This window comes from Typopeltis vanoorti, chromosome 5 (genome assembly GCF_054136105.1).
Source record: "Typopeltis vanoorti isolate ZY-2024b chromosome 5, IOZ_Tvanoo_1.0, whole genome shotgun sequence".
NCBI lineage: Eukaryota > Metazoa > Arthropoda > Arachnida > Uropygi > Thelyphonidae > Typopeltis > Typopeltis vanoorti.
The window spans coordinates 104230102-104254063 of NC_143553.1; the positions used below are offsets into that span (position 1 = coordinate 104230102).

General features: G+C 36.1%; 1 protein-coding gene across 1 annotated transcript in view; it reads left to right on the forward strand.

The window, feature by feature from the left end:
• LOC150106702 (C-Jun-amino-terminal kinase-interacting protein 4-like) overlaps positions 1-23962 on the forward strand; it is a 713212-nt gene that overhangs the window by 683251 nt on the left and 5999 nt on the right. The window contains 2 exon segments of the mRNA XM_090393457.1: positions 10000-10171; positions 10389-10502. Of these exon segments, the coding sequence (XP_090249583.1) occupies positions 10000-10171; positions 10389-10502 (286 nt within the window).

Here is a 23962-nt window from a genome sequence, read left to right on the forward strand (position 1 = left end):
CTGATACAAAAACATCCTACTGATCTTAAGTGTTTGAAAATGACAGTCGGCTGTATTCCAACCATATAAAGTACTATTATAGCTACATGGTTCCCGTAATCTCCCCACTATATGTTAACCCGTACAGTTAGACAGCTCTCTCTCTCTATTGATAAACAAACATGCGAATGTTTGCTGCTCATAGTGCCACTAATGGAACTGGGCTCACGCAATTCTGTGGGTAGCGAGGGGCGTGAAGAAGTTGTAACAGTATTTATGGCAAGACTGTGTTCAATGGCAAGGATATATTGCACAAAATAAGAGATTGGGGTGGGTGGATAGGGACCTAAAATTTAGAGGATATATATTGCTAAAAATGTGAGGACACCATTAACTCTGGTAATAATGTAGACACTGACTTGTAGAAGTAAGGAGATTGTGATTCCATTTTATAAATCCTTATTAAAGCTGCATATGGACTACTGTGCACAGATTTTGTCAGCTTGTTTTTCTCAAGGATGAAACTATATTGGAAAGGGTCCAGAAATGATTAAGGTTCCCACCTTAATCATTTTCTCAACAAGAAAAGTTAAGAAAATGCAAAAAGTAGTGTGTAATAATGGATAGATGGAGAGAGAGAGGGGGGGGGAATCAGATTAATGTTGAAGAGGTTTTTCATAGAATGGTAGAAGATGGGGGGGGGAGCAAGAGGTCATCCTCAGAAGCTGTATAAGAGGATGTCAGCAAAAGATTGACTGCTTTGCCTCAGAGTGTGGTGACTGCAGAGAATGTGAATGTATTTAAGGCATGATGAGATGTGTGTGTGTATGGACAGAAAGATAATAATAAAAATTTTACCTTTTGAAATAAACTGTAGCAACAAATGAAAGGGCAGAATGGGCATTCCTTTTTCTCCTACACTTACTGACTGTTTTATGGGAATGCTTTGAACAACATCTCCTCAACTATATATTTTTCCCAGACTTTTGCTTTTGTACAGATATTATGATGAGATTTATGCAGTTTGAGATGCTTCTTCTGATTTACATTTTGTATCCAAAAAAATGAATGATTTTTATTCCTGAATTTGGTTCACTTTAGAAAAAGCATAAAACTGTGAAATATGAGGGTGTGCTGAAAAGTTGCAATAATCACCATGAAGGAACAGATAGAACCATGTAACGCACGTTATTCTATATATTCCCCATGAAGTGCTATACACTTGTTACAATGCTGCTGCATCATATGCAATCCTCTGAGAAAAAAATCTTTCCCTTGTTGCACAGACCAGTCCTCAGCTGCAGATATGACTTCATCATCTGTGGTAAATTTTGTTCCTTTCAAATGTTTCTTTAAATTTGGGAATAGAAAATAGTCAGATGGGGCCAGGTCTGACGAATAAGGTAGGTGAGGCAGACATTGAAAGCCCAAGTTGTGTATTGTCTGTTGAGTTTCGTGAGCAGGTATGTTGTCCTACAAAAGTAACATCTCTGCTCAGTTTCCCATGTCATTTTTCCTTCAGTACCTCCTTCAGTTCCTTTAGAGCTGTTGAGTAAACTGCTGCTGTAACAGTTTCGGATTTTTTTTTGTTTTTTTTGTTGTAATCCTTATCCCAAAAGATAATGGCATGAGCTTTCCCTGCCGAATTTTGGGTTTCGAACTTCAGTTGTTTGTGTCTACACTCCATCATTAAATCACTTAAGGAATTGAACAACGTAGATACGAATATAAATTAAATTACACTTTAATAAAATATTTCCGATATTTCGGCAACGTCACGTTGCCATCTTCAAAAGGAACTTACAAAAAAGGCACGTGCACGTAGACACTACAACACAGTAACTGAGAATGAAGAAATGAAGCTATTATTCTCCTAAAAGTCCTGATGGTACCCTCTAGCAGGCTAAGTAGGTGTTCTTGGGGATTGGGCTGGAGGTCTGCTGATGTAAGCCTCCCAAATTTGGGGCAGTCGCATACAACCAAATTTGTTCAGGTTTGGAGAGTTTCTTAGGGTTGAGGCTGATTCCATAAATAGTCTTTCGAATTTGTATTTGCTACGGTGTATTACTGTAGCTTTCTTCCACTGTATTCTGTGGCAGATGCAGAGCATGATCTGCAAGACCCGAATGGCTGTACTTGTGAAACCGGATGTAGTCCTTGTGTTCAGAAATTCTGATATTCCATGTCCTACCTGTTTGGCAAAAGTAAGACAGTTTACAGCTGCAAGGGACCTGGTATACACCAGATAGGTCTAGGAGAAGTGGTTGGTCTTTAGTGGAGTGGATAAGGGATGCCAATTTTCTGTATGGCCTGTAACAGGAGGTCAGGTCATGTTTTTTTAAGATTTTAGTAATTTTTTCCGAGGTGCCTCGGATGTAGGGAATGGTGATGGATTTAGAGTAATCCTTGTCAAGGAAACTAGAGCTAATCCAAGCTAAATTTTCTCCCGATATCTCAGCCCTATTTCAGTTCACAATGAACTCAGGCTATTTCGTTTGGCACGGAAAATTCTACAAACAAATAGAGGGGGACAGCCATGGGTTCACCACTCTCCCCACCCTTGGCCAGTTTCTTTATGGAGACCTTTGAAGAAAAAGCCTTAGCCTCTGCCCCACAAAAACCAACCATATGGCTTCGCTACGTTGATGATGTGTTCGCTATTTGGCCTCGTGGCTCTGAAACACTCCTCTCCTTCTTAACACACTTAAACAACCAACACCCCCGAATCAAGTTCACCCTGGAAAAAGAGGAAAACAACAGCCTCCCTTTTCTAGACACATTAGTCACCCGCCAGCCTGATGGAACCTTGGTTTTCTCAGTTTATAGAAAACCCACCCATACAGGCAGATGCATTCACCAACAATCCCCCCCCCCCTTCTCACAACAATATGGAGTGGTGAAAACACTATACAACAGGGCTAAACTAATCTGTTCTAATGACATGGCCCTAAACAGTGAACTAAATCACATCCTCTACACTTTCTCAGCCAATGGCTACCCCCAAAAAAAATCCAAAAAATGTTAAAACCTACAAACCACAGTCCCCACCCCCCCACCCTCCACAACAAGGATTACTCTAAATCCATCACCATTCCCTACATCCGAGGCACCTCGGAAAAAATTACCAAAATTTTAAAAAAACATGACCTCACCTCCTGTTACAGGCCTTACAGAAAATTGGCTTCCCTTATCTGCTCCACCAAAGACCAACCACTTCCCCTAGATCTACCTGGTGTATACCAGGTCCCTTGCAGCTGTAAACTGTCTTACTTTTGCCAAACAGGCAGGACACCGAATATCAGAATTTCTGAACACAAGGACTACATCCGTTTTCACAAGTACAGCCATTCTGGTCTTGCAGACCATGCTCTGCATACATGCCACAGAACACGGTGGCATGTATGCAAGCCACTGTATTCTGTGTCATGTATGCCACAGAATACGGTGGAAGAAAGCTATAGTAATACCCCATAGCAAATACAAATTTGAAAGACTATTTATGGAATCAGCCTCAGCCCTAAGAAACTCTCCAAACTTCAACTAATTTGGTTGTATGCGACTGCCCCAAATTTGGGAAGCTTACATCAGCAGACCTTCAGCCCAATGGCCAAGAACACCTACTTAGCCTGCTAGAGGGCACCATTAGGACTTTTAGGAGAATAATAGCTTCATCTCTTCATTCTCAGTTACTGTGTTGTAGTGCTTAGGGCCACGTGCCTTTTTTTTGTAAGTTCCTTTTGAAGATGGCAGCGTGACGTTGCCGAAATATTGGAAATATTTATTAGAGTGTAATTTAATTTATATTCGTATCTATGTTGTTCAATTCCTTAAGTGATTTAATAATGCATAACCAATGTATAAGCCTGTCTAAGAGTCTACACTCCATCAACTATTGTTTGGTCTCTGGGTCATAGTGATGAAGCGATGTTTCATCAACAGTCACAATATAAGCCAAAAAATTGCACCTGATTTCTCATAATGACTTAAAAATCACTTGAGATGGCAGCACATGGTCTCTTTTTTGGTAGTCATTCAAACATTTGGAGACCCACTTTGCTTAGAGCTTCTGCATTTCCAGATGTTGGTGGATAATAATCCCAACTCATTCCCTGGATATCCCTAGAGTCTTTGCAATGTTTTAGCTGGTATTTGTCTATCATCAAGGATCATTGCATGCACTGCATTGATGTTTTCAGGTGTAATCACTGTGGAAGGTCTTCCTGACATATGAGTAGCTGTTGCCTCAGGATGCCCAGATTTAAATTTGGCCACCATCTGGCATCTGTTGGATATGCTGGGACAAAGTTCTCTAAAGTCACACAAAGTTTAGTGAATCTCAGTTGCAGACTTTTCTTGCAGCACGAAAAACTTGACGGCCCACACTTCTGTGTCTTCAAATTTCTTCAAGACACAGAAGTGTGGGCTGTCAACCTCTGACATGTCTTCTAATATGTCCTAAAAGAAAAAGAAGAAATTATTACAATTTGACGAAACATGGGGGTTAAAAGGTTTTAAGATATGTTCTTTCTTGTAGTTATATCAGTTGCTTTAATATCATTTTTGTTCTGGGTGTTTTTGGATCTGCTAATTCTTTGTCAACCTGATGTATCAATTATCAGTATTTCTAAAGACTAACACAGTCAGAGGATGAGTCTCAATAGATCATGGAATATTAGCTGCTCTTCTAAGCATGGCACCCAGACCAGTACCTAGATTGTGGATGATTATGAATGTTACACCTGAATGGTACAGTGTAAGAAGCAGCAGCTGCACAGTCTCAATGGCTACTTTAATGCTTCCATTCTAGTAGCCTCATCGCCAGTGTGGTTGTATCATAACAGTACACAAGTAACTTCCTCCTAGTCATGCTGTTCACCTCACCAGGCACAAGTGATATCATTGCAGTGGCTAGAATGGGTCCTGACTTAGAGGCATTCAGTCCTCATTACACTAGTGGTGCATGAATCTTAAGCTGTTCGATTCATGCATTTACCACAGTATGACCTAGGAACCAGCAGCCATATCTGCTACTGCTAATTATTTATAAGAATATAGATCTATTGATTTAGAGATTGTTCATAATCTTGCTAATGCCAGGTCAGGGATTCAGTCAATCAAATGTTGCACCTATATGTTGCCGGCTTGGTTGGCCGAGTGATTAGTGTATCCCCTCTCAACCCAAAAGGCTGCAGGTTCGAATCCTGCTGTAGGCACGGATGTTTGTGATTGTCTGCGAAAATGCTAGTGGTGGTTGGTGGTAGATGATGAAGGTAGTTGTGGTTAGTGGAGTGGTGGAGACGGAGAGTAGTAGAGTAGGTGCTCTCCCTCGATGAGTCTTTGTACTCCCTGGAGGTGTTACATAATAATAATAATATCTAATAATGGATTTGACCAAGTACAAGAATTTTGTTTCCATCTTAATTTGGCTTATTCTATCTTACCAACTACCTTAAAGTAACTTATCTCTATATTCTATATTTCCATCTTACCCTGTTAGGGAATTTACGCAGTGTATCACTGGTAAAATCTATTACTATGGTGGGTCATCTCATCGAGTACCAACTCACTTTAGCAAGTCCACCATCATTAGAGAACCATATTCATGCAGAATTACACCATCATCCTAGCCAAAATATTTGAGACTATTAAGACTCATATTTAATAGATCATGCCTATTTTTCATGTTCTGCAGATGACCTACTGCATAAAGAATTGTATCACATTAAGTCATCTTTCTTTTCATATGGTTTTCAGTGAAGTTTTCATTAACAAAACTTTTAACAGCTATAGAATTTGTGTCTTTTTCTTCATGAAAAAAATTACTCATATTCCACTGCCTTATATTATTATTATCCTAAGATCCCATGGAGTCAAAGAGTCATCTAGGTGATCCCTTTATTATACACACAGCTCATCATTCCACACCTTAAACACATTCAAATTCTGTGCAGATCTACACACTCTTAGGCAAGGCATTCCAATCATTCACAATTTTGCATGGAAAAAGACTTGCTTCTCACTCCTTTCTTCATACACTCTTTATACAGCTTCCAGGGATGACTTCTTGTTCTTCCCCTGACCTCCAACCATTTTATGAAAAACCTCTTCAACATTGATCCTATAACAACCACTTACCAACTTGTACATTTCTATCATATCACCCATCTTCCTCCTATCCACTAGACTCTGTAAATTGCATCTTCTCAACCTTCCTCATATTCAACATTTTAGAAATCAGAAACTACCTTAGTCAGTCATCTCTGGTCCTTTTCCAACATCTCTTCATCCTTTTGAAAACCAGGTGACCAAATCTGTTCACAGTTAGTCTAGTCCACGTGTGGCCTAATCAGATCCTTATAATAATGGAACAAGAATCTCCTAACTTTTGCAAGTCACTGTCCTCCGCATCATTTCCAGAGTTGTGTTGTTCTCACAATTTTGGCAATGTGTCTTCTAAATTTTAGATTCTTATCCACCATCACAATCTGTCATTTCCTCCACCTCCAACAATATATCCCCACTAAGCATAAATTTTACATCCCATCTTTGTTTCCCAAATTTTAAAACCTTACATTTTGCAACATTGAACTGGTATCCCCACTCCTGTACCCATTCACTCAATCCATTCAAGTCTTCTTGTAAGGCCACAACACCTTCTCTACTCCTCATAATTCGTCCCAAATTTGTATCATCTGCAAACAACTCAATATCCCTATCCAAATCTTCTCCAATATCATTAACATACAGGTTAACAGCAATGGCCCTTAAACAGACCCCCCCTGAGACATACCACTAGTGACTTTCCTCTTCCAGGATATTGCTCCCCATTCACAACTTGTTGATACCTATCAGATAGCCAATCTCCGATCCAATGCACTAGTCTAATATCCATCCCCATCCACTCTAGTGTGACTATCAACTTATCATGTGGTAATCTATCAAAAGCCTTTGCAAAATCTAAGTGTACTACTATGTATTCATCTCCTATGTCCAATGAAACCATCACCTTATTGTAATAAGTAAGTAGATTACTAAAACATGACCTTCCTTTAGTAAATCCATGCTGTTCGTCAAAGATAATACCATTGTATTAGCATTGCAATACCATATGAAAGGAATATTAAAACTTATCACAAAAATTTTAAAGCCTCTCAACATTTTTTTGGTGTTTTTTCTTGTCAGAAAAATCTCCTCCTTTTTCTTATCACCGAAGAGAGAAAGTAGGAGATTTTTTTCTGACAGGAAAAAATGCCACAAAAATGTTGAGAGAGACTTTAAAATTTTTATGATAGGTTCTAATATTCCTTTCATATGGTATTACAATGATAATACAATGGCATTATCTTTGATGAGCAGCATAGATGGACATGCTTCCTCCACTTACAGTAGTTTTTTCGGATGTGTTCTACGTTTCTTGTTCTTGTGGCTTAATATGGAAGATCTGCCTTTATCTTTTGTGAAGTCTTACATAAAGTATCATAAGCCTGAACAATCTGGCCTTGTTAAGCATGGCATCTCCATTAAGTACAAGGTTTTCTGGAATTAGACTAAAATCCTACATAAGAGCAGAATTCTTATGGAATGTCATCATAAAGAAACTTATGAAATGTTATTCCATTGTCCAAACTTAAAGATACTGATGATATGTGTTTATCTCCTTTGTGGGTTGATAGCACTTTTTTCAATTTGCTAACCTTCCTGAATTTATTTATTTAATTATGCATTTATGTTTATATATGTGTGTGTCCGACCGTGCGTGTTTGTAATTTAGAATTTCTTGATTGTTTTATTACCTTACTATTATTATGGTGGCACATTTTTAGAATCTTTCTGTTCTTTATATATTATGCTTTTTCCATTTCTGTACTGAAGATTGCCTTTGACACTTAAAGCAAAAGTTTTACCATTGCAAATCAAGTTTTAAAACATAAGTAATTCATCTTTTTTAGTATTATTTGAAATACTAAAAATAAAAAAAATCTCAAAAAAGGCCATGAAAATGCAGAGTTTACAAGGTGGTCTGGAAGCATCATTTTCCATTTCCATCAAAATGTATGTTTTCATAATTAAAATGAAAAGAAAATCAATTGTCATTAGAGATATTTGGTGTGAAGTAACAGTTTGCTGGATAAAAATGCATATGCTGTTATAGACCAGGGTCAACTGAAGAGGACTTGGAACTGCACACAAGCAAATTAAACTTGTGGATAAAGAAAGAGCTATTATTGTTTGTGATTTTAGCTAGGAGATATTAACTAGAGGAAGGAGAAAGCATGCAAGAGATGGAAAAGAGAATTTATAGACTTACTTACATTTTTAGACTTTATCCACTTAGAATCTTTACTGTAAATAAATCTGCAATATTTTAAAAATTAATTAGTCTCAAAATAGGAAATAGTAATGCATTTTAAATCATTTTATCATAAAAGGTCACAGTATAACTGTAAGCATGATGACAAGCATACATTTGTATATGCTTATCATCATGCTACAGTTATATTGGAATTTTGCAAAGAAATTTAAAAAAGTAATATTTAAATTTGATAACATCATTGTTCATAACTTTATTGTATTTTTTATTGCAAGTTTTTGAAAATAATACAAAAATAATTTTTACAATATGTTCTACAAAATAAAAGAATGTAAATATCTTATTCTATTGCATTGATTTGAAAAATTGACGATTGAGGATATTTCTAGTTATAAATAAATTTGATCTAATATCACATTTTAAATAAATATAATTTATTTTTTGTTTGTTCACACATCTTTCAACATGAAATGCATTTTGATATCTCTTGTGAACAACCAAAATAAATAAAATATAAATTGAAATGGTGCACTTTGAATTTCACAGTTTACTAACAAGTAATCTCAAGGATTGTAGCTTCATTACAGTTAATCTGTTATTGGCATTAACATGTTCATTGTCGATCACGCGATATCGCGTGATGCGAGTTCTCACCTGGTGGCCGGTCACGCTTTATCGCGTGGATGTCGCTATCAAGTAAAAAAAAATTGGCCACCACACGAAATTCCAATTTTCATCTTGTTAAGGGATTAAAAGCAGAATAGATAGTTGATAAGAGAAGGAAAGCTGCTCTTATTTTTATCCTTGAAAAATTGTAAGTCAGATGGCATATTTGATACAATTTCACTGGTAGAGAGGTCAATGTACAGTTTTTCACTCAAATTTCGGTCCTCATGTTGTCATCGTGTGGGGTCCCCCCAAATTTTCCTCATTCATCCCTTAGGATCGGTCGAGGTTGTGCTCTCCAACGAGGGACTTCTATGTATGTATTTTTGACTATAGATCCATGTGTACTAATGGGGCCGGTTTACCTGTTCTGAGGGGCAAAAAAACCCCTCTACCTCATATGAGACCGGCTCACTCACCTTTAGTCGAAAGAGACCAGATAAAGGTTCCTCATGCGATAGGCAGGGGTCAAACCCAAGTCTTTCTGACCAAAGGGCTTTCTCTATACTGACTGAGCTACGGATGCTCATTTCAGTCCTCATATATGAAATGAATGAGAGATGGGATTTCAGCAGTAACCCACTTCTCTTATCTACCTGTAGAGAGAGAGGGGGGGAAGAAGGGGATTACTTGCAAAAGTTGATTAAGAATGTGGTTAGCAAGGTTGTACTGACTAGAGTTTTCAACTTGGACAGTACTAATGAATGAATGATTGATTGAATTAATGATGGAATTAGTGACAGTAGCTGATAGCATTATCAGTGAAGAGTATAAGGAGAGGTGCAATGATTATTATGTGAATAATGTATATGGTCCTTTCACAGTGAATTTTAGGACTACATAGAGATCCCTCAGTAACAATAATAAAAGAACTGCGAAGTTTGTATTTATAGTCTGAATCACATAAACTATAACAATAATTAAATATCTAGATTATGGTGATTTATTATTATATTTTGTTTTGCACTATTTTTACTTTTTGGTAATTTCTTTATAATTATTTGTTAAGTACTCATTCATAAATAACTATCTTATTTTTATAGAAGTCATTTGATGCTCATCCACGCAAAGAAAGCCAAGTGAGATTAATGGCTTGGGCAGGAGATGGAGTCTGGGTATCTATACGACTTGATAGTACTTTGCGTCTTTACCATGCTCATACTCATGAACATTTACAAGATGTGGATATTGAACCATATGTCAGCAAAATGTTGGGTATGCTTATCAGTGGGTTCTTCTTTAGAAATTTTTACTCTTTCATTTGCAATCATACTCATTACTTTATTTTTTCATTCATGTCGCGTTGATATTAGATGCATTAAAATCATGGTGTCAATAGGATTTTTAAAAAATATATAAAAAATCTGTATTTTAATTCTTCTTCTGTTACTAATATTGTTCTGGTATACTGAATAATGTGTTTCTTTAACAGGAACTGGAAAACTTGGATTTTCCTTTGTCCGTATTACAGCATTAACAGTATCATGTAATCGCTTGTGGATGGGAACAGGAAACGGTGTGATAATTTCTGTACCCCTTAGCGAGAGTAAGTGATTTTCAGTAATTGTTATTTTAGCAGAGTCATTAATTTATATAACAAATATTGTTAGGTTCTGTGTTACTTTTTTTTTTTGAGCTCCTCTTGTCACTTGAAAACATGAGCATTTATTTGCCTTAGAATATAGATATTTGTTTCAGTAAAACTTTTGGATTTGTGAATAATTTTTTATACATTGAGATCCTGATATATTTTGTTCTAGCTTATATCCTTTCATGTTTGTAGAAAAAATTCTGTAACAACATAGTAGGGAAAGCTTCATTTAAAAGCTGGTTTAAATAGTATGTCATGGCCAGGTCTCTGAAAATGTAAGTCAGTGAAGGGGTTGTTACTAGATTAATGTGGCAGAGATTTTCCACAAAGTAGAGGAAGAAAAAGGTAAAACAAGAGGCTATCCCCGGAAGCTGTATAAGGAGGGAGTGAGTAGCATGGAGAGTGGAATGCATTGCCTTATCATAGGATGAGTACAGAATCTGTGAATGATTTAAGGTATGATATGATGATCTTCAGTACACTCGCTATGAGATATGCAGTTCGATTACATGCACATTAATAGAAGAGCACGTGTAGCATCTACACCATTACATTTAGTTGTAGCAATGGTGTTAACATTCGAAGAAAAATAGGTTTATTGTTGAGCATTATTTTCATTTCATATGGAATTGGTAGAGCAAATGGTCAAAGCCTACGACATGTTTGTGAGCAGTTTGTTCATCGTTTCTGCAAGCGTGTCCCAGGCATTAGTGTCATCATTGCCCTTAAATGAGAGGTTCCAATGTTCTGCCACAATGCAAAGGACATTTGGGGAGATCACAAACTGTTAAGATAAATGAGAATCACAAGTGTGTGTGTGTGTGTGTGTGCTGGAGCAAGCATTATATTCTCCGAAATACAGTCAATGCCCAACAATGGTAAAACTTGAGATACTGAGGCAGTCACTACAGAGAATCCTATAAGGAGCTGGATGCCTTTTCTTATGTCATTCTGGAGGTCAGTGTTTGATAGCAGTGGATTACACTGCACGATGGGAATACTGTGCACTCATGCTGCTCAATATCTGTGAAGATCCGTCCTTCCTCCATAAGGTCTGGTTCTTGGATGAAGCACATTTCCATCTAAACAGTCTTGTAAACAGATGACAGATTTCTCGGTTTCTCGAGACCTGAATTTTTCCAAGAGAAACCTCTTCACACCAAGAAGGTCACTGCATGGTGTGCAGGTTCCAGTCATGGCATTATTGAGCTTTACTTCATTGAAGCTCATTTTGAAGTTCACAGAATTCCCGTACACTTCACGTTCTCCTGATCTCACATCACTTGATGCCTTCAACATACCCTTCATTTGGGGTATGTTGAAGGAATAGGTATTCCATTATAACCCACCTTCAAACCTTGATGAACTAAGGGATAAAATTACATGACATGTGCAGCAGATGTCCCAACCCTTGTTCTCAAAGATGACAGAACTTTCACATGCTCTATGAAACCTGTCTTGAAAGACAGGATGCCCATTTTGAGAATGTAATCTACCATCACTAATGTTTTATTCAGCCAAGATTGCACCTAGTTGTGGATGTACATGATGATATGTACACATAATAAAAACAAAGAAATATATGTGTAAACATATATACCTTTAGGCAACTCGTATAGGTAAATATGACCTCTCCATTGCTTCTGCGTTAGTATTACCACTCTGGGTCTTGCTCCCACTGATGAGACATCAATAAAGGTCGAAACCAGCCTGGGTAGTGGCCCTTCCCTTAATGCATAGTATTATACATGTCTACAAGGAGATGTGCTTTGCATTATGGGAGATACTGAGACAAGGAGTGATGAGAGCTTGGTCCACCTTTACTATGAGTTGCCTCAGTCCTGAAGATACTTCAGGCGCAAACTTTGTTTGCTTACATTTGTATAAAGGATTGAACTAAATTTATTATAGTCTAACCACAAGTGGAAAATAAACTTCCAACAGATTTTCTATTTTTTGATACCCCTATTGCTTCTTTTAGTTCTTCCAATTTTATTAGTTCCATATCAGTACTGATTGTTTTTCATTATTATTTTCTGTTATTAAATTTGGATCATACCATAAATTCTTATGATGTTCTATCCATTGTTCTCTTGTGTTATGTTGATTTGTGCTGTCTCTTTCTTTGTCTAATTTTCTGAATATGTTTTAGGCTATATCTTGTCTTCATATATGTCTTCTATTTTATTAATAAATCTGTCCCAACAATTATTTTAAAATTATTGAAAGTACAGAAGTCTAATAGTTCTTGATTATTGTTATTCATGCATATTTCTCCATATTTTCCTAAGACATTTGGCATTGGATTATTTCCAACTCTAGCATTAAGATATCCAATATTCCTTGCCTGCTTCAGGGGCATATACTCCTGTGATATTTAAGTAGCTTCTATGTAGAAAGTATTTTTAACTTGGGTATAGTTATGTTAAAGATACCAAGCAATTTTAAACCTGGTTTTACTCCATTTTTTTCCAAGTAAGCAAACAGACAAAATGTCAAGTTTGCACCTGCAATATATGCAAGACTAGCTGATCCCACAGGTAGTGCAAGACCAAGGCAACTCGTAGTAGAGGTGGAGCAAGCTCTGATCACTAATCTTAATATTTACCCTTAATGCCAAAACACATCTCCAAGAAGGGGATGTATGATGTTTTGTATTAAAGGCAAGGGGACACTACCCAGACCGGTTTCGACCTTTATTGAGGTCTCATCAGTGGGAGCCAGGCTAGAAATAGAAATACCAAGATTTAGTAATGCAGAGCTTGTAAGTATTTTACCAAAACGAGTTACCATAAGGTGTTATAACCTTATTAAATAAAAATCTCAGGAGGAGATATAGAAAGTATTTTTAACTTGGGTATAGTTATGTTAAAGATACCAAGCAATTTTAAACCTGGTTTTACTCCATTTTTTTCCAAGTAAGCAAACAGACAAAATGTCAAGTTTGCGCCTGCAATATATGCAAGACTAGCTGATCCCACAGGTAGTGCAAGACCAAGGCAACTCATGGTAGAGGTGGAGCAAGCTCTGATCACTAATCTTAATATTTACCCTTAATGCCAAAATAAGGGTAAATATTAAGATTAGTGATCAGAGCTTGCTCCACCTCTACCACGAGTTGCCTTGGTCTTGCACTACCTGTGGGATCAGCTAATCTTGCATATATTGCACGTGCAAACTTGACATTTTGTCTGTTTGCTTACTTGGAAAAAAATGGAGTAAAACCAGGTTTAAAATTGCTTGGTATCTTTAACATAAGTAGCTTCTGTTTGTTTTTAATTTAACTGTTATAATTAGATCATTTACAAAATTGTACTTTCGTATACTATTTTTTCATTTATTATCTATTAAAATGGCCATGCCACTAGAAGCTCTGATATGTTGGTCCACTCCACTATATAGCATAGTAAAGAAATCATCTATATCTTTTGTTCTCTTTAATTTCTTTTTTGTTTCTTTTATCACATCTATATTAATATTTTTAGTTTTTCATTGATTTACTAATTCTAATTCTTTTGTTGTTATGCTTCACACATTCCATGTGGATACTTTTAAAATGTCCAAGATTCCTAATCGGTTACCTTTATCCTTACTTGGTGGTTTTCCGTTGTTTCAGTCCGATGAATTTTCCAGTTCAAATTCCTGAGTTATAGAAATCAGATTATACAGTCAAGAACAGCAGCTGAAGAAAATTCTAATATCTAGAAGTAAATGATAACATTGAACCAAGAGAACTATGTTGAAACAGATGTTTCAGAAATGTGTGGGGGGGGGGGGGGGTACACATAACAAGCCTTGCTTTTCATATTACTAAGAAAAAACATCAAGTAATAAGGAAATTAATAAAAATATATTATATCAAATTTAATAGTTATTTTCATAAGTTTAAAGAAGCTTCCAAATGACGTAATGCCTATCACAGTGTAATAAAAATTAATGCCTTAGTGTAAACTGAAGTCGGCATACATAAAAGACCTAAAATGTACAGAACTAGGTTACAACAGATGTTACACAGCACAGATTAACAATGATGAAGCATGTGCATGATATTACTCCACAATATGCACTATCAGTTTAACAGTGATTCCATTAATTTCAGTTCATTAGAAATCAAAACCAAACTAATATTTAACTTAATTATATATATATATATAAACTAATATTTAACTAATATATAAATTAATTTAAAAAAATACAATAAATCTTTTTTTATCATATCAGCCCCGCACTTGAAAATTCTCAAGGCAAAATCCCACAGTGCCACGTGCTGGCAAGTGATCAGGGAGAAGAAAAGAATCTGTTAATGTGTTTCCTGAAGATGTGAAGATTGCATTCATTGGGGAAAGACTTCCTCCACTTCCTTCTAATTATATAATTAGAAGGAAGTGGAGGAATAGTGGTTGCCAGTTCAGTGGAGCAGCATCTGTAGAAATACCTATAGAAAAGAGCTAATGCAGAAACAGGGTATCTTTTGGAATGTGATTTGGAGGGAATCAGTGAGAGAAGAGTCTGTTGAGTGAATATCTCATGTCGTAATACGATCTATCAATCTTAGGAAGTTTTTTGATGCAGCATTCCAGATGTGTAAGCAATTTTCTAAAGATTAGGCAGATTTGGGATTTATAAAGTGTTAGGATTTAAGCAGAAAAAGAGGTAATGTATAGAACAAAAAGAATACCATGATTTTTATATGGTGATGAGGCTGTGGATGTGATGTGTTTATGCCAGGATAGGCTAGGTGTGAAAGTCATTCCAAGAAGGGGGGTGGGGACTGATCTTAATTAGTGAACAGAAAAGAAGTGAGGGAGAGTGGAGCATGGTCTTCTGAGAAATAAGGCAGGACCATATTTTGATAGCATTAAAATTTATTAAATTATTTTTGCCCCACCTGAGAATTGCTTGAAGATCAGCATTTAAAGCATTGGTCATAGATCTTGAAGCTTAGTTTCTTAGTTCACCCAAGTGCTACAAGATTTCATGAAAGACGAAGAGAAATAGCATGTACTGTCATCAGCAAAGCTATAAATGGGATTTGACATTGGTGAGTTCAAAAGATGACAGATGTATAGGAGAAAAGGTGTAGGTGAAAGCACAGAGCATTGAGGTACTCTAGCATTGATGGAAAAATCAGATGAGAAGAAACCATTCACCTTGACACACACACACACAATGATCAACTAGAGAGGAAGCTGGCAATACTTTCCACGACTTGTGTCCAAAGGCAGGTGAGATTGAGGAGATCTGCTGTAGGATTAGAATGATGGTCATATTGGTGATTGCTAATTAACCAATAAATCTCTGGGTAAAGAAGCTGGGTATTTGATAACCTTCTCCATCAATTTTGAGAGTATTGAGATGGGGGCAATGGAAAATGATAGTTCATTGGTTGAACTTATCTCCCTTTTTTAGGAACAGATTGGATAAAAGCTTGCTCCCACTGTTGAAAAGATGCCAGATGAGTAGGACAGGATGGATGATAATTCTGGAGCACAAGCTTCATAACTTATTTTTCTCTGTATTAACAACACCACACAAATTTTATCAAAGAGATGTTTTATTAACTTATATTTCACTGATTTTCAACTCAGCATCATCAGAGCACAGCACACTTGTACATGCGACAGTGAGTGAGTGAAACAATATAATTGCAAAAGACAAAAGATCTCAAGTGCTATTTTTGACGCCCTCTAACAAAAAAAAAAAAAAAAAAAAAAACAGCTATGCAGGAGTTTTCCTTAGGATAACTAAGGATAACATCAGTCTCCCAAATTTTTGGCAAATTAATGCACCCATATTTGTTAAGGTTGGTAGAATTCTTCAAAGCCATTGTTGATTCAAAAAATATTCTTTCAGATCTATAATGACTTCTAAATAGCACATTAGTTTTCCTCCATCTAATTCTGTGTGAAGGAGTGTCCAAAGCATGGTCTGCCAGTCCCGATTTGCCATAGCAATAGTAGCGAATGTATCTTTCATGTTCTTCCAGGCGGATGTTAACTGATCTTCCTGTTTGCCCATAATAGGCCAAGTCACAGTCACAAGGAACTTCATACACTCTTGGGTGTGCTAAAGGGTGAAGTTTATCCTTGGGCGAGCGGATCAGAGTTGCCAGCTTGACATGAGATTTGAAAGTGGTGCGAAGGCCATGTTTCAACAATACTTTGGCTATCTTTTCCGATGTACCTCTGATATAGGGAATAGAAATGGTCATGTTGTATTCTTGTGTATTAGGGGAGGGCAGAGTAATGGGCCTATGTAGTATTTTATCTATTTTGTAGGGATTGTAGCCGTTGGCTAAGAACGTATGATGCAGATATTGGAGTTCTGTGATCAGAGCTGTATCGTTAGAACAAATGGCTCTGGCTCTGTGTGTAAGTGTTTTTAAAATGCCATACTGTTGAATTGGATGATGATGTGATTGTTTATGTAGGTATCTTCCTGTGTGTATAGGCTTTCTGTAAATAGAAAAAGATAGTGATCCATCTGAAAGGCAGGTGACTAATGTATCAAGAAATGGTAAACAGTTATTTGATTCTTTTTCTACTGTGAAGTGGATTTTGGGGTGTTGGCTGTTTAGGTAGGTGACAAATGCATTCAAAGTGTCTTGTCCATGGGGGCAGATGGCAAACACATCATCTACATAGCGTAACCACACTTGTGGCTTGTGTGTAGCTGTGGTAAGTACTTTGTTTTCAAAGTGTTCCATGTAAAAATTAGAGGACGCCAAAAATAGGACTTTAGATCTGCTGTCTTTTGCAATTACAGGTAACAGTCTCCCAAATTTTTGGCAAATTAATGCAAACATATTTGTTATGCGAGTCTCAGATCACATAGAAAAAGTAGGGTTATGTTCCGAAATCGTTTTTTTTTTTTAATTATATAAACAACAATGATATATCCAACGAAAAATATATTTTTATTTAATTCAGGTAATTCATGTAAGTTAAGAAAACATATAAACTATGAAACAAATACATAGTATAAAAATTGCAAATTGTACTTAAACTTCATTGCACATAATGCATAAATGTTTTAGGCAAAATAAAATAGTGCATATTTTAATCTTTCATAGCACGAGGATTGGAGGATTGGTTAATAAACACTGGTTTTGTCATGTAATCACCTGATGCATTACTACAAAACAGTAGAGTAATTCTATCTTTGGAAACTTTGAATCCAGGAGCTGATCTTTCCTTTTTTCAAAATAAAGGTGCGTTTTTGCACTTTTTTCCAATATAACCCAGAGTCATCCACATTGAACACCTGGTCTGCACTAGAAATGTTTATAAACTTTGAGAGTTTTTTGTTTAATAAGATTTCCATCCATAGGAATTTTCTTTTGAGGTGCAATCTTCTATCGAAATCATTAGAGATTTCTCCATTTTTTCATTAGAATATCGCATACATGAGCAACACGCTTTGCACTTATCGTTGACTTAGCAATAAACACTTTCTCGGATTTTATGTTCATTTTGTTTGATTGTTCGAATTGTTGATTCATTTAAATTCAGAGTCCCTGCAAAAACTCCTGGGTTTTCTCCATTTTTCAACCGATCCAAGATTTTGAATATTTTTTTTCGAGAGAATTTAATTTTGTTTTTAATGTTGGTTTTTCCCTTTCATTACAGTTTGTGGCCATTACTATAAAAATTATTTTTTACACAGTAAAGCAAGCATTGCGTATTGTATGTAACTTACCAGAAAATAAGGTGCTCAGGTTGAGATGAACACCCTTATGATTTTTAATGCACTTTCCTGGAAGAAACAAGGACAATTTTCAACAATGAATGTTTTATACGGCAAACAATTGAGGTACATGCATGCTAAATGGTATTTCCCCTAATATAAATTTGCTATTTATAATTACATGCGGGATACAGGCAGACACAAATTTAACGAAGATAAAATTTGATTTTTAAGTCGTGCGGTGAAAAACATATGTAAAGATAAAGGGTTACTACAATTTGTAGACCGTGTTTTTAACAGAACCATGTTGTATAAGTACTGCATTCAACAAGAGTTACTACAATTTTAGACCGCATTATATCGAAACCGCGTTGTATAAGTACCGCGTTATACGAGGGTTACCTGTATATTGTTTCACTCACTCACTGTCGCGTGTACAAGTGTGTTGTGCTCTGATGATGCCGAGTTGAAAATCAGCGAAATATAAGTTAATAAAACATCTCTTTGATAAAATTGTGTGGTGTTGTTAATACCATGAAAAATAAGTCGTGAATAACCATCTACACCTAAGCTTATCTGTTAGATGGAGCACAAGCTCTTAGTACAAATGGAGGGATACTATCTGCACTGTAGGACTTATTAGTATAAAGGCTGTTGAGTATATTTTTCTCATATTCTTCTGTCATAAAATCAGAAGAGGCATACTGAGGGTGGTAATGTCTAAACAAGAGTTGGTAAAGATGATTAAGTAAAGGTCTGCCTTGATCTTCTCTTGGTCTGCATTGCTAAAGCAGATTAAGTGGTCTGTCTTACCTTTAGAAGCTACTGCCATTATTCCATCAGGATGAGAGAGAAAAATAGAAACATAGTAAGGAGTTTGCCCAACAACCTTGGCCACGGGACTAGAAGGTTCACCTACCATTTAAGCAAGAAGGAAGCTTAGTGCATTTGGTGCTTAGAAAGTCTGCTGTAGATTTGCTAATTATCTTTTTTTTTTTTTTTTCAGTTGTTTTGGGCTGTAGTGTAAGCTATGTGAGAGGCTGAAGTTTTTTATATTGAACCATTGAGTATATGCTGCAATTTTAGTATGGACTGCTTTGCACAGTTGTTGAAAAACCAAAGTTTGTATAAGGTTCAGGGGTTTTAAGTGGAATGGGGAATAAAGAGACACTCATCCCAGAAAGAATAATTTCAGTTATTAGATCAGAGCAAGTGCTTAGATTGAAGCATCAGTAATCAGATCATGGAAATGAGGCATAAAAAGTGCATACTTGCTGATTCAGTAAAAATTAATTCACACGTCTACTGAAAATACCAATATATGACTTAGAAACACAATTGCTATTTGTTTCAGTGTTTCTAAGTCATACATTGGTATTTGCAGTAGAAGTGCAAATTCATTTTTACTGAATCGGCAAGTATGCACTTTTATTAAGGAGATCCCAATGGAAATGGAAGTAAGTACATCAGCTTCATCAGGTTCCATTCTTTCAAATGTTCAAACATATTCGTCACTGCTTTTGTGAGCATAGCACAGTTTCTGTACTACCAAATGATGCAGGGAATGAAGAACTGTGAGAGTTCTTCATTCACTAGCACATGGAGGACTGTAGTGGATTTGTTCTCCAAGCAGTTGTATGAAAGTCTGCATGAAAATCAGATTTTGTACTGTTAAGTTGTTACTTTCTGTTATTTTATCTATTATTATCACTCCCTTTTCGGACTCTGACAAATTTGTTTGATTTGCTACACCAGCCAGAGCCTAAGGACAGAGTTCTCTTGTCCTAGGAAAGATCCCAGAAATTAAGTGTTATCAAAATTTGTAAAGTAAATTAGGAAGCTATAGATATCTTAACTTTGCAGTGTTGGATCGTACTTCCTTGTTTTTGATCCGCCATCTTGTTTAACTCTGTTCTTAAACAAGTAATAAGTTGCTGGTTGATTACTAATTTAAATATAGAGAAATTTATATTTTTAGACTGTGCCACTCTATATCTAGATTAGTCTAGTGAAATATAGTGAAACCAAGCATCAACTAATTTTATATCAATATTATTTCTTATGTAGACCGAGTTTATCTCTTATTTTTGAAGCTCCCGCTAAGTCTGATAATTTTATGAACGGTGCAGTAAAAGAGATTCAGGCAAACACAATTTTAAAATCATCAAAACAAAACATTTAATTCAGGGTTATATATTATACATATAAACTCAATTCTGAGAACAAGATAATATAAATGTCAGCTTAACTGGTCACATTATCTTACAGATTCAGTCTATGGGCATTCTGCTATAAGACTTATGGCTTTCACAATACTAAAATAACTTTTAATAGAGTTCAATATCACAAAATCTCTTAGTAACAAATTTTACTATTATCACACAGTCAATAAAGTCTCAATACATTAATGGTGATAACAACTGTTTCATGAGTATACACTTTCATACTTCATACTCTGGCTGATTTCAGCAAAATACGATATAGTTAATGTGGGGAATAACAGGAGGAATTACACGTATATCTCTGCACTGAAGTAACATAAAATTGGACAGTTCTTACCGGATAAATCCTTTGCTCATCAATTTCACTTTGGTCATACTTTACAACTATATTTATTTAGCACACTATGGCAACGCTATTTAGAATAAATCTTCTCAATGATAACTGAACTATTAATGGTCACACTTCACGTGTATAGACGTACTTGGATAAAGGAAAATGCTCATTCCTTCTTTAACACTATTCGGCCAATTCAGCTCTCTGTTAAAGTTCCATGAAACTAATGGAACACGTAGTAATTCTTTAACTTTTAGAATTATTCTCAGTTGCTTATTACTTTCCCGGTCCTCAAATATTCCAATTACAGCACTAAAGTTCTAGACACAGCAATCCTTTGCATTCACTTTTCTGCCTCTAGTATTCTCCTTGTCTGTCTGTGCTATACTCCATGCTCTCGTGTCCCCAGCATGGTCAGTCCTGAAAAAGAGAAGAGCCTCGGTTTTCTCTGCTCTCGGCTTCTTACCTCCCTTCTTTTTCCCCCCCAAAATTATTTCTCACGCTCTCTTATGTCAATTCCTTCTCTGCCGTTGAATACCATATCTCGCGATCCAAGCATGCACTAGCTATTTCTAGCCCATCTCCATAGTAACAAACAAAATAAAATAAAAAACAGAAATATTGCATAACATTATACCTTTACATATTGGTAGTGATAAATAAAAAATGAAAATATTATAATTCACATAAGGCATATTAAACTTATATATATATACAATTCCTCATAATATTAATTTAGGAATAATCAAAATAAACAGAATAATATTTCAATACAAGGTTCTATTATTGCTAACACATATCTTAGATTAATTAATAAAATTTAATAAATAAACTCAAGGCAATTATATGAATAATAATTTATAATCATGGGATTAATATCAAATAATTTTTACAAGTATAGCCTTTGGTATGGTGAATTAAGTTGGATTCTGTAAGGAATATTAATAACTTAAATTTCTCCTTATTCAGAATCCAACAGTAGTCATCGCCTATTAACTATAAACTGTTCGTTTATTCCCCTTACACGTAGGTCCGAAATTTAATGATTGGTGAAGTCAGTCTCATGCTTAGATCACACACAGGCTTACATAAGAAAACATATTTATTATATGGCTAAAAGGATTACAATATATTAGATACAATACGAGGTTAGCATTCTACCTCAAGCAAAGCAATACTAAGGAATGATCTAAATCACACGCACAACATTCACACTTTAGGCATATAATTCACTATTATATACAATTCATCTACTAAGTATTTAGCATATTATTCACATATAATTTGGTATGCAAATTGTACAAGACACTATTCGATTTCTGAACTTATGAATTATTAACTAACAATCCCTTTACAATATTCTTGGAACCATACAATACTTGGTTTCTCAGACTACTAGTCTAATAAGGTTAGAGAGTCCCTGAAGATGTATTATCATTAAAGTTCTCCTTCTTTCAGCCAAGTTCTTATTCCTTCTCTTTCACAAAAATCTTATCATTATAAAGCAAGAAAAGACACAGTACTTTACCACTCTGCAGTGTTGACATTGGGAACCTTTCGTCCGTCCTTTGTTGTGGGGATATCACCACTGCTGCAAACTGCTACCATGTAGAGGTCACGTGCTCGTTTCGAAATGGCCACTCTTTCTTGCTGGACATTCACTTATCACTCAACCCGATCTTCTTCAAAGGGAGTCCTTTGCTGTCTCTCATCGACACCGTTTCACCGATGGCCAGCGTTTGGGATTTGCCGTCGTCTTGTGCATAGCCTTGCCGGACTTGCGTTAATCAGCCACGGGAGAGTTGATACTGGTCATTGCCGTCTGCATTGCTGATCTGCACGAGGAAAACAGGAACAGAAAAAACGGGGGCATACCGACCTACGTAACCGTATTTATCCCCCTCTTTTGCATCCTCTTTCCATGCTGGAATCTTATTCATCAGAGTCTCCCTATTCATCCTGATGAGGTGATGTCACTCCGCCGCCTTATGGTGTCTGCTCCTTTCGGGGAACGCATGCCCCGTTCGCCTTCTACGAATACTCTAGCTTCGGGCATTACGTCACCAATTGTGGTTAGCTCACAACCTTTGGACTTTTGTTGGCAGTACATTTGCTTTCTTGCATAGGACACAGTTTTAATACTAATATTTAAAATAATATTATACATAATCCGATCATATTATTTCAATAGCATAGTTTCAGATGACATATTCAAATCTCAGACTTATTATCCTGTTTTCTATGTTAAACATGACATGTTTTCTGCTAAAATGAGCTTGATTGCTAGGAGCACAAGTATGTTCTTATTCAGTGTGCTTCCTGTTAGATCCTGTATGAGTGATTCTTTTGTTGAAAGAGTCCCCCATTCAAGATCTTACAGTACCATTTCCACTGTATTCAAGCACTTTAACCAAACACAACAATCATCATTCTGGTGTTTTGTTGTTGGTTTCTACAGCAGTGTATGTGAGACCACTGATTTCTATGTTATGTGCTTTTTACAGATTTGTTCAGTCAAGATGGTATATGTGTTTTCACTTATCCCAATAATTAAAATCCATTATTTCTTACAGAAATAAATGACATTCCCTAGACAGGAAAAGAAAAGTGGTCATGCATGATGGAGTTCCATCATTTTTTGGTAGTGAGGTCCAGTGTTTTATTGATCAAAGATTTCCTGAAATGTGGATTGCTTAAAGTGGACTAATTACATGGCTTTCTCAATCACTGAACCTAAATCCCATGGATTTTTATTTCTGGAGCCATTTATAATCATTGTTCTACTCTAATAAATTTAGTTAGGGCCACTACCTAGACCGGTTTCGACCTTTATTGAGGTCTCATCAGTGGGAGGCAAACCCAAACGTGGAGATACTAAGGCAGAAGCAATAGGAGAGGTCATATTTACCTATACAAGTTGCCAATAGGTGTACCACCTTATTATTGAATTACTCTGGATTTAGAGAAGGATGTTGGAAGTTTATTTTGCACTTGGTTAGACTATAATAAATTTAGTTTAATCCTTTATCCAAGTGTAAGCAAACAAAGTTTGCACCTGAAAATATCTTCAGGACTGAGGTAAGGTGGTGCAACTCCAAGCAAAGGTGGACCAAGCTCTCATCACTCCTTGTCTCAGTATCTCCCATAATACAAAGCACATCTCCTTGCAGACA